General features: G+C 50.1%; 1 protein-coding gene across 2 annotated transcripts in view; it reads left to right on the top strand.

Moving 5' to 3' along the window:
* Nucleotides 1-409: 409 nt before the first annotated feature.
* LOC118667292 (stimulated by retinoic acid gene 6 protein-like) overlaps nucleotides 410-12,178 on the top strand; it is a 32,570-nt gene continuing 20,801 nt past the window's right edge. For both annotated transcript variants that reach the window (XR_004971214.1, XM_036330308.1), the window contains exons 1-3: nucleotides 410-620; nucleotides 7,990-8,065; nucleotides 10,005-10,105. Coding sequence is in view for 1 of the 2 variants with exons in the window: in XM_036330308.1 (XP_036186201.1) it covers nucleotides 454-620; nucleotides 7,990-8,065; nucleotides 10,005-10,105 (344 nt within the window). In the remaining variant the exon portion in view is untranslated. The remainder of the gene's footprint in view (nucleotides 621-7,989; nucleotides 8,066-10,004; nucleotides 10,106-12,178) is intronic.

The raw sequence follows: 12,178 nt of genomic DNA, 5'->3' as shown, positions 1-12,178 counted from the left end.
CATGGGCAATTATGGTACTTAGAAGTCTTACCACATTCTCCACCATGTCTGTGGGATTCTCTTTTTTTTAATGTGGGATTCATTTTTAACTTGTCTCCAACCCTTTCTCCCAGCAAATGGGCGGCCTTGTTTCCAAGGAGAATCTTAAAATCAGTGAGTGGTTCCAGTTTCCTCATTTATTGCTTGAGGCACAGTCCTACTGGATTGCTGGTAATAATTTTTACAGCCAGCTAGAGGCCTCCGCTGGGCAAAGCTCTGATGGCTCAGAGGGCCAGTGCTTATGGCAAGGGCCTACAAGAGACAATAAGGGCCCAGGAGAGGGGAAGTAGGAGGGAGGTTCCTGTTGACTCAGCGTGAGAAGAGGAGGAAGAGCAGAAGAACAGCCAGCAGCGTTCAGAAACAAGGAAGAAGGCCACCCACTTGCTTCGATTTCTCTGGTAAATATTTGACTGGATGTTTACCTTTTCCGTGAGTTTTCTGGGTGCTGTGAAGAGAACGGGGTGGAACTCCGGACTGTCAGAAGCAGTCATAACCAAGAGGCTGGAGAAGCTCAAAGGACAACCCGCTCACCGGGGCTGCGGGTGGTGCTTTCCCACCGAGATGATTTCCACAGCGGAGAGGTGAGTTCCAAGACAAGGTATAAGACCAGTCATGCTGGACAACTGAGTGTCCTGGCAGCTTCCTCCTCTGATGTTGGTGACTCATGGCAATCGGGAGAAAGGCCTGGTTTCGCTAGTTTATAGGCAGGCTGGCACAGAGGAAAGAGTCATGGATAGGGTTCTTAGGTAAGTGAACAGATTTCGTTCATCTTCCTTTTGGAGCCACAGAGTGGAGTGGGAAGAGTCCAGGCGTGGTGTTAGAGGACCCGGGTTTGAATCCTGGCTCTGCAGTTTCTGGCAGATCTCAATAAATCGGGAGTAATAACCCCCGTCCTTCTTAGCCCACAGCTTTGTGGAGATCACCGAGAACAGAATGTGACAGGACTTTGTGAAATGTAAAGTCCTGCCCAGATGTCAGGAATGAAGAGTTCTCATTCAACCATGCAAATGTCTAAGATCTAAGAAAGGAAAAGACTACTCCAGATATACACAAAATAGAATCTTCGTTCTCTGGGGTTATAGTGTATCCGTGTAGCTTGTCAGGGGATGCTGTGGAAGGCAAAGGGAGAGAAGGAGTCATGAGAACACAGACAGGCATCATGAGAGTCACTTGGAGAAGGAGATCCCTGCAGGCACAGGCACAGGCGGGAGGGAGCCAGAGAGCAGTGCATGGAAAAGGGCACGTGACGGGAAACAGACCAGAGATCAGCTTGATGGACAGGGGGACCGAGAGCAGGGAGTCAGCTGGGTGGGTGGGGGCATGAACTAGAAAGCCCAAGGGAATTGGTTTCTCTCTCTTCTCTCTCCAGCTGGGTTCCTTGGGCTGAGAGGGACCAGGGGAGTGATGTCCTGGAATATGGACTCTTAGGAAGTTGGTCAGAGAGTGGGGAATGGGTTGGAGAGGGGCAATGCTGGAGGTAGGAGACCTGGCAGGAGGCTACTGCAAAGTCCAGGTGAAGATGACAGTGGCCTGGACTAAGCAGGGGGCTGTAGGGATCGAGATGTATCTGAATTTGGTAGTGATTGGAGAGGTTGAACTGACTGGGCTTGAATGGGAGTGACTTGGAGAGGAAGGAGTTGAGGATGACTCAGTCTTTGGCTTAGACTAAAGGGTGGATGATGGGGCCATTGCTGAGGGGAGGGCCCCCAGAGGAGGAGCAGGTTGGAGGGGGTGTTCCGTTGGGACATGTTGGACTGGAGTGCCCGTGGGACATCGAAAGGAGATGACCAGGAGGCAGTCAATTGGCTTCCTGGTCTGGACTCAGAAAAGTTGGGCTGAACCCAAAGAACTTGGCCCACCTGAGGTGCCAGTGTGGCCTCTGGGCCCCTGACATTTATTTGACATCAGCACCATACTCCCCACGCATCCCTCTCAGGACCTTCTCTCCATCATGGTCATCTCCCTGGACGTGGGCTAGCTGGCCAGGGCCCTTCTCACAGGGCGGGCTCAGGCCTGAGCATGTTGTCAGACTTGTCTGCCCAGTGAAGATAAGGGGTCCCTGTCTTCTCCAAGGACCACAGACACAGAACCCTTTTCAATGTCTTAATGTAATTTTGTGTGTGAATATGTTTCCTGTGTAGAAAATATAACAAGGGTTCCAATGATAGCTCTGCTGCTTTCTAGCTGAGTGACTTTGGGCATCTACTTCTTTCTCTCTAAGCCTCAGTTTTCTCATCCATGAAGTGGGAATAATAAACTGCGCTGCCTAAGTTGTGAAAGGATTAAGTGAGATAATAACCATAAAGGCCTTAGTTCAATGTCCAGCATGTGGCAAACCTTTAGTATGTGGTAGTTATTATTACTATGTTATTAAGTGAAAAGAAATGAAAACAGATGTCGCTTTATTGGACAGTTAAGCATGGTAGGGAGTAGAAAACTGGGCTTCTGTCTTCTTCAATCACCTTTTCTTTCATGTCGCTCTCTCCACACTTTTCAGACATGTGTGAAAGCACCTGAAACACACCCTCTACAGCCCCCCTGGAGCCAACCTTTCCGAGCTGTACCGTAAGCTCAGAATGAATGGGCAAGGTCAAGGCACAGGAGAATAAACAGAGATCTGGGCACAGAGGAGGAAGCAGGGAGGTCCTGGGAGAAAATGGAATAAAGACAGGCCAGACAATTGATACCTAATTTCTAATCCTCATGGCTTACGTTAGTGCCTGTGTGTGAGCCCCACTGTGGGCCTGTGACAGCCGCTCTCTGACCTTGCTCTGAGGATCCTCAAGGCCTGGAGAGTGGGGATGTTGCGTCAGCTATAAAGCACCGTTCTTTCCCGTGGTGCCTGTAGCTTGGCACGGGGAAGGTCCCACCACTGGGCCCCCGTGGAGAGCTCTGTTGCTGACCTGGCCGAGCTGATTCTGTTTCTATGAGATGGTTAACCAGCTAGTTCTGGTGGAGCCAGGGGACCCAGCCAGGGTATCCAGCTCCTTGGTACAGTGGCTCCCGTGTCTCTTGATAATGCCGGTGCCACCTCAGGAGAGCACCCCAGAGTCTGCTGGAGGCCAGGCTGCTGCTTGGAGTCCCCACTCCCACCTTGTGAAACAGTGTGTGTGTGTGGGGGGGGGGGGGTAGTTGTAGGGAAGGTGGAAACAGGCCCGAGAACCAGCATGCGTGGTGCTTCTCAGTTAACAAAGCGCCATTCCTACTCGTTCTCTAACAACCCAGGGAAGCGATAGCATCACTCCCATTCTACAGACGAAGCAACCAGGGCTTCAGGAGGAGAAATGATTCACCCAAGATCTCAAGGTGTCTGTCTCCAAATCCCGGCTTTTCCCTCCAGGCCGACCTGAGGACCCACACAAGCATAGAAACACCCGAGACACGCCCTCTGAGGCAGGATACTGACCCAGAGCTGACCTTCCCTAGCTGCACAGCAAGGTCAAAATGAATGGAAGAGGTTGAGGCAAAGAAGAAAACAGAGATATGGACACACAGAGAAGAGAGTCTCTGGACGAAAATGGAAGGGTGTCTTTCACTGTAGAACTTTTCCCTGATTCTCAGAGTCACAGAAAGTGACAGACGGAGACAAACCAACAGGCAATTAGAGAGCGAGGTAGACAGAGATGCAGGCGACTCTCTGGGGAGGCTGTCAGAGGCAGGCCTGAGGGCGATGGAGGGGGACGAGAGAGGGGGGTGGGCCAAAGACACTGTCGGCAAGGTGGCAGGCAGCCTGTGTGGTTGTATGATAGTCCTAGACTTAATTTTATTTTATTTAAGAAACATAAACTTATTTTTAGGAAGTGTGCAAGCTTATACAAAAGCAGAGACTAATGTAAAGAACACCCACATTCCCATCACCCAGCTCCAACAATCGTCGACGCGCGGTAGTCTTATTTTGTTGGTCCTCCCACCTGCTCCCCCTCCTTCAGACAGCCTGTCATTTCACCATGGATTTCACTCACAAAAAGAAGTGTACTTCCCCCCGTGGCATTACTGTGCTGTGCACAAATGACCTGTCACACATTTACCCTTAAATCGTCACAAGGCCCTGCGATTCTCACATCTTTGTCCCAGGAGAGCTCAGACTGCCCTGGCCATAGGAACAGAAAATTAGGTTGATGAGACATAGAATGTGACAGTTGGGAATTACATGATCATCCACATTGCCCAAGTTTAAGTCCTGGCTCCCCAACTCACCAGCTGGGTAAGCTAGGACAAGTTTCTTTTGATGCCTCAGTTTCCTTACCTGTGAAATGGGTTGATAACAGTACCTCTCTCTCCAGGCTGCTGTGAGGATGAAGTTAGTTAATAATAAAAGGATAACCCTTAAAGGGTAAGCCTGGTTCACAGCAGGCCCTGGAGAAATGTTAACTTCCCAGCCATCCATTTGGGAATATCAGTGAGCACCTGCTAGTGCCACATGTCAGGCTAGGAGCTGGGCACGTGGAGATGAATGCCCCCGAGAAGCTCCCCATCCACTGGGGACACAGACCCATAAAAAGACATTTCTACACAGTGGGCTGGCTGCTGTGACAATGGGCTAAGTCCAACCTCGCAATTAACAACTGACTAGACTGAGACCCATGAGTCCCCTGAGCCTCAGGAGCCACGGCACTGAGCACCAGGGCTGGGGTAAATGCCGCTGGTTTCCTGGCTGAGCCTCTTTTCATGAGGGCCTCCGAGGAGGCCGGCGGCTGGGGAGGGCAGCGGGACGGTTCTGGGCAAGGCTGCCCTGCTTTGGGCCTCCCTGCTAGCAGCATGGAAGTGGGAGACTGGTCACGGGGCCGGGCACGGGCAGCCGCTCTGGCTACTGGTTAACCAGGGGAGGTCCACTGTGTGGTCAGTCCACAGGGTAGGGGAGCTCCTGACACCTCACACCTAGCAGGAGGCCAGGGATGTCAGCCGGCTGCCCACAGTATGCGCTTGATTGGGGCTTGGGGAGGGATGCTCAGCCCGGGGAATGGCTGACCCGAGACACTCCTGGAAACAGAGGAGCAAACAGGGTCTGGGGTCTGAGGAGTCAGAAACAGCCAGTGAGAGTCTCCTTTTCTTTGGCCAGAGCTATTCAAAAGCAGGCAGGGGATAGGATCAATACTCACTGAACACCGGGGCTGTTTTCCAGGGGAAACGAAAGTAAAATGAGCTCTACTAGTTCCACCACTTCACAACCTGGGATCATACTGTTTTATCATTTTTTTCCATTTAGCAGCATATCATAAACGCATTTCCAAGGCATCACCCCTTGAAAGTGGGCCTTCTACATTTGGGGGTGCTGGTTTTCTGCTGCCCAGCAGGTGTTACCCACCCCACACCAGACCTGCCCCGCCAGCCCCGGACCCACAAGGAAGCCTCGTGGGTCTCAGAGACCAAGACAGTGTCTCCGTGGCTTTCTGAGTTGGGTTGACTCGGGTGCATGCTTCACGTGTTCACCGAAGTGGCTGCTGGAGCGGAAGCGTGGCCAGTGGCACCAGCCTCCGTAGCTGAGGACCCCTTGTTTACAGGGCTGCACTACCCGCCTTCCTTGAACTCACCTGACCGGGACTCAAACCAGGGACCTCTTGGTTCATAAGTCGTAACTCAACCACTGAGCCACACAGGCTGGGCCATGGTTGCTTTTAAATCCTTCTCCATTTAGATGTATTTTTCCTATTGCTTGAAAGTTCCCTCCAATATTTGTTTCAGAGAGGGTCTTTTGCGTAATTGTGTTTCTAAAAATGGCCTATATATACATATATAAACTTATTTATATAATAAATTCACATTTATAAATTTAGTTACATTGTAAATAATATAAGTGTAAACATATGAATATATGTAATTTATATAAATGTAAATTTATAGGATAAGTTTATTATATATAAACATATATGTAAAATTCTGTGCTCAGTATCAGCCGTAAGTTTTGCTAATTTCTTTGACTGCTGTTGCTTTCTGTACCCCTCTTCTTCTCCCTTGACTAAGTCTTTGTTTAGAGAATCCCCTCTATTCTGTGTCGACGTTATTTCCTCAGGAGTAAGTTCCTCTGTCTGTTGACTTTCTGGCTCCCTTCTGTGGTGTCATCTTTCCTTAGATGTTTGGTGGTTCTTTGCTCATCTTTGTGATGGGGCTTTCCCCTGGGATATTAGCTGTGGGAGGGGTGGCAGCTGCTGCCAGTACAAGGCCTCTTTCGGTGCAGTGGGGTGGGGTGGGATGTCCCTAGATGGGGTGCCTCAGGAGCTGGCCTTCTGGAAGCTGGAGCTCCTGGTCCCTCCCAGGTGCCACCTGTGATCTGGGCACAGCCTCTCTCTGAGTGACCCGTATGTACTACTCCCGGAGATCTAAACACCACTGCCCCGCTGGTCAGCTGGGGTGGGAGGACACTTGGGTACCCGATCAATCCCAGGCCGTCATTCTGTGGTCAGTGGGCAGCCCCGTCCTGCTTCAGCCTCCTGCACGCCGGCGTCGAGCACTTCTCAACCGGCCCCACAGCCTGGACCGTGTCGGCTGATGCTTTTTCTCTTTGATCTGGTCCCAATCTCTTTCCACTGCTCAGAGTCTGTGTCCCTGATAGGTTTTCTTCTTGCTTTCAAATATGGCCATATTTTCTTTCTTTTTAAAAAATCACATCTGATGGTTTTCTTATGGGAAGGGGAGACTGATGTATGTGCTCAGTTGACCTTCCTGAAGGCCAGAGCCTGAGCTTTACAGTTCTGTCACATTGCTGACAGCCTAAGCTCCCCCCAACCCCCTCCACTTCTAGGTGTTCCAGACTCATCGTTAGGCAAAACTGGGGAGCACTGGAATTTTAAAGAATTACGGGGCAATGTGTCATGCTCAAGGGCTCCCCAGCGGAGTGCCCTCCCCTGAGACTTCTGAGGGAGAAGTAGGAGCTGGCCAGGGAAGAAGGCCAGGAGACGGCTGGATGGATGCTGCTGGGGTAGGGAACAGAGTGAGCGGACATCAGGAGGTGTGAGAGCATGCAGAGCTGGTGTGGTGGAAGCCAGAGCAGCACGAGCAAGTGTGGTGAGAGCCCAGAAAGGAGGTGCCTTTGAAGAGAAGTCACAAAACTGTCTGTCACGTGTTTCAGACGTGAGACCCCAGCAGCCCTGGCCTGCCGACTGAAGCCTGGAGAGGACAGAGTCCACGCTCTATCGTCCAGATAGCCGCTGTCCTGCCCCAAGGGCCCAGCGTGGGTCAGAAGCGAGCTGACGCTTCTTGACCTCTGTTTTTGGAAAACTGTGTCCAAAGGCTGGTTTCCTGCGAGGTTACGGAAACTTACGTCTCAGGGCTCCTCAGGACCCTTCCAAGGCAGCTGGAGGGTGGGGGCACCTTAGTTCAATGTTTACATGGTCATATGTTTTCCTTAAAACATGGAGAAAGTAAGATATTTTTGTAGTTACATTTGAAAAGGATGTCCAAATGATAGAAGCTTTGGGCCCCACAGGACCTGAATCTGTCCCTGACTGTGTCATCAAGAAAGGAAGGAGCGCCCTAACCAGTTTGGCTCAGTGGATAGAGCGTCGGCCTGCGGACTGAAGGGTCCCAGGTTCGATTCCAGTCAAGGGCATGTTGCAGGCACATCCCCAGTAGGGAGTGTGCAGGAGGCAGCTGATCGATGTTTCTCTCTCATCGAGGTTCCTGGCTCTCTATCCCTCTCCCTTCCTCTCTGTAAAAAAATCAATAAAATATATTTAGAAAAAGAAAAAGAAAAAGAAAGGAAGGAGTTAGGCCCAGTTAGCAGGGGGTTGGGTAGATGATCAGGGTGGAGAAAGAAATCGGAAAAAAGGTTAATCCACTTGGGGAAGATACATCACATGTGAGTAGTACTGGCTCTGAGAAAGCAAAATTTAAAAAGATCAGATGATCTTAGTGGACTGCAAGCCAAACTCCCGACAGTGATGGTCAGGACCGAAGGGCAAATGCCTGCAGCAGTGACCGATGATATGAATGTGTTTTTTGGCCATTTTCCAGGACAAGGCAGTTAAATGGCACCTGCGCTGGCTTGGTGGACATGGAACTCTTTCTCCATTACTCCCTCATCCCATCAGTAAGTAAAGCAGGAGAGGGTGGAGGAGGGGATGGAAGAGGAACTGGGCTGCTCCCATACACAAGCTCCCATAGGGGCCTGAAGAGGTCAGCAGATTTCTTAACGTTATACACTAGAAACACAGGCAGAAGGAGGCTTTTAAGGGTGTAGAGTCGGAGATCCTGGCTTTTCAGGGAAGCAATGATGGAGCTGGGTTCCATTGGAAGATGCAAGGGAGATCATTTCAGGTAGAAGGAAGGGCATGTGCAAAGGCTCTCTGTGTGCGTATGTGTTGCGGGGAGGATTGGAGAGCGTGAGTAACCGGGAGGGCTGTGTGGCTGGAGTGAGTTGAGGTGGAACTATCCAGGGAGCTGGGCAGGGTCAGGCCAGGAGGAGCCCTGTGGGGCTCTGTGCAGAGGAGTTTTGTCTTTATTCTAAGTACAATGGGAAGTAATTAGAGTGTTTCTAGCATGAGGGTGGTGTGATCAGATTTATGTTTTGAAATGATCACTCTGGTTGCAGTGTTGGGATCATGTTGGAGGCGGGCCAGAGAGGCCGCAGGAAGACCAGTTAGGAGATGGTTGTGGGGGTCCAGGTGAGAGGCAATTTTACCTCATCCTAGATGATGGTGGTCAACTCAAGACATTTGGGAGTAAAGCAATAGGACTCGGTAATGGATTGGATAGAGAAGTTAAGGAGAGGGAGATGATGAGGATAACTCTGGTTTCTAACTTGCACAGCTGGGAGGATGGTGGTATCTGCCATTTTCTAGTTAAGGAAAATATGAAGAGGTCCAGGTTTGGGGTGGATAAAGGAATTGGGCAGGGAGGAAAATCATGAGTTTCATATAAGAATTCAAGAAGCTTTCAAAAAGAAATGCCAGCTGGGTATTTGGAACAATTATGGAGCTCAAGGACAAGTCTGGCTAAAGATCAAGTTTGTGAGTCTTCTGTGTATTGGTGGTCATGGAAAGCATGGACATGGATGAGATTGCTGAGGAAGAGAGGATCAGGTAAGAAGAAGAGTATTCCTTGGACTGAACTAGGAGGAATTCCAAACCTCATGGTTGGATAAAGAATGATCTAACAATGGAGTCTGAGACGTAATGGAGAAAACCCAGGGAAGCATGGAAGGCTAGGAAAGAGTGATTTCTAAGAAGAGGAGGTGGAAGGAATGCTGCTGGAAGGTCCAGAGTCGAGCTTCAAGTTTACATCATATGAAACAACAAGATGGTAATTAGTGACTTTAGCCAGAGCTGTTTCCATGGAGCAGTGAGGGCAGGTTAGGAGGTTGAAGAGCAAGTGAGAGGCAAAGAAATGGAGTCAGCAAGTGTAGACAAGTCTTAAGAAGTTTCTGGTAGAAAAGAAGAAGAAAGGGCCTTAACTACGTGAGAAAATGACGGAATCCACAAGGGGAAAAAGCAAAGAAGGATTTGCAACCTGACAGTTATTTTCCCCTTTTTACAGATGAGGAAACTGAGATTCGGAGAAGTTAAGTCTCCCTCTCCGCCAGTATATGGAAGAGACTAGATGTGAGCTCACATCTGTTTGGGGCAACCCAAAAGAAAGCTCATTACAAAACATCCTGGAAGCTCCAGGGCAGGGGTCCTCAAACTTTTTAAACAGGGGGCCAGTTCACTGTCCCTCAGACGGTTGGAGGGCCGGACTATAGTTTAAAAAAAAACACCTATGAACAAATTCCTATGCACACTGCACATATCTTATTTTGAAGTAAAAAAACAAAACGGGAACAATACAGTATTTGTATTTGCATGTGGCCCGCGGGCCGTAGTTTGAGGACCCCTGCTCCAGGGTGCGTGCAGCCACTCTGTGCCTCTGGTGTTTGAGCAGAGCACACATTCTGCGTGCTCTGCTCACCCACACGTGTCCTTCAGAGCTGACACCAAGGCCACGCCTAGGATGAATATTCCCACTGACCCTCTCATCTTCTTCCCCTGTAGCTTTTCATCATTTTGGTCTTGTCCTTTCTCCAAAGACGAGAGCACTGCAGACAGAGAGATGACACTTCTGACCTCTTGGAGAACCACTTTGGAATTATCATGTGAGTAGAGCCAGGGCTGGTCACTGCAGCTTCTGGTATCAGTGATTGGAGCCAACACTAATTGTCAGGCCAGGATAACTCCCAGTTACCTCCTCCACCCAACCTCTGCCTCCCTGTGGACAGCCTTGCCCCAACCCAAACCAAGCCCTGAGAGTATAGAATTGGCTTCCAAGCCATTGTATTGTAGGCACCCAAGGGTGCCCAGATAGGCTTACTAGTAAAACATCTCAAGGAGGCTCAGATCTTCCTATAGTCAGCACTATGGCTACACCAGGAAGCAGGGGGGAGCGAGTTCCCTGTCCCTGACGGCAGCATGCCTTCTGTTGGGATGGCACCATGAGTCCTGCACCAGGAGAGCCCACTGGACCAGGGTACTCTCGGGGCCTTTCTAGCTCTGCTATTCTGAGTCTCTGCACCCCTGACCACATTTTCCCTTAAGGTCTAATTGTTCATTCTCTTCTTCATCATCGTTAATATTTATTATTGCACACCGACTGTGACCCAGGCACTGAATGATTTGCCCTGCCTGCATTACTTCAGTGAACCCTCTTGCCAGCCTAGCATGGTGAAAGTGGTTATGTTCATGTAATGGATGAGTCCACTTGGGCTCAGGGAGGTTAAGTGACATGCCCAAGGCCACACAGCTAGTAAGGGACAAGAGCTTTAACCCAGGTCTGGTTGATATTTGCTCTAATTCCCCCAGTGTCATAACCTAAGCAGGCTCAAGCATGTGGACATGCCGAGACCTTAGCTTTGGCCTCTGGGGAAGGGAGAGGAGACCAGGATGTCAGGACCGAGGCTAGAGAAGACTTGGGCTTCAGGGAGAGAGAAATCTAACTGCAATGTCCAAGGACCCTGTATGCCAGCACAGAGTAGCAAGTTCATTCTGGATACCACCCATTGGAGCAGTCAGCCCATCTCAGGATGCCAAGTCTAAGTCACATTGGTTGGGGCACAGAGAAAGGCCAAGGCTGGTGGGTAAAGAAGATCTTCAGACTCTGCCCTGAACATTTGGCCTGTAGGGCCTGGTGCAGAACTCTTTAGAAGGTAGGTTCTCTATATGGATCACATTGAACAGTTTTGAATTAAATTGTTAATGGTACAGTTCACTTACTCCATGGCCACTTTCCCATCAAAACCTCTGATTTTCTGAGTAGTTTTGGCTCACCGTCCTCACTCATTAATCAGCCCTCACATGTGTGTGACACTCCACAGTTATCAGGCAGTTCTTCATTTGCTGCCCAGAGTGTCTTAGTGATACAGCAGAGCAGGGGGTTCCATCTCTGCTTGAGAGATAGGGAAACAGAGTCTCACAGAGCTCCCACGCACTACAGGTGAGATGGATTCAAATCCAACTCAGTGCAACCAAGTGCGTGTCCACGCATGTGCAGTGAGCACCTCGTATCAAGGTCCTGTGCTAGGTCTCCACCCTGGAGGCATTTATGTTTTACGAAACAAGTGATAACACAAAGGGAGGTGTGGGAAACCGGACATGAACTTACGACTGAGGGGACACTGGATGTGCCTGACTGGCAGTGGGTGGCCAGGGAGGCGTCAAAGAAGAGGTGCTTCGTGAGCTGATCCTTGGAGGTGGAGGTGAAGGTGAGAGGGCAGATGGCTCAGGCTCTTCACACCACCCTGAGGTGTCACTGAGGCCTGCCTTAAGCGACACTCTGCTGGGAAAGCCTTCGCTCTCCTATCCGGTTGCAATTGCTTACTCTGACGTCAGCTGGTCTCCTGTGATTAGGGGAAATGGATATTTAATAGCTTGTTTACATAAAATGAGGACAGGATTTTTTATGAAGTTACAGAGGTCTCGCTGCAAGGCTGGACTCATGGGAACCGGGGCTCTGGAGATGGGCATCTCTGGGAGACGATTCTCTCTGTGTCTGCCTCTCTGTGTCACTGTGGCGCGCTCAGCACCGTTTACCATTTTCTTCCTTGCCACCTGGCAGGATCTCTGCTTCCCTAAAACCTCAGCTTGCCTCGAGCATGATGCCAACAGAATATTGACAGCTGATTGGCTCATGTCCTCAGGGCCACAAATCTGAAATTTAAGACCAGACATCTGAT

Source organism: Myotis myotis, unplaced genomic scaffold (genome assembly GCF_014108235.1).
Source record: "Myotis myotis isolate mMyoMyo1 unplaced genomic scaffold, mMyoMyo1.p scaffold_m19_p_12, whole genome shotgun sequence".
NCBI lineage: Eukaryota > Metazoa > Chordata > Mammalia > Chiroptera > Vespertilionidae > Myotis > Myotis myotis.
This window is presented reverse-complemented; position numbering and strand designations above follow the sequence as displayed.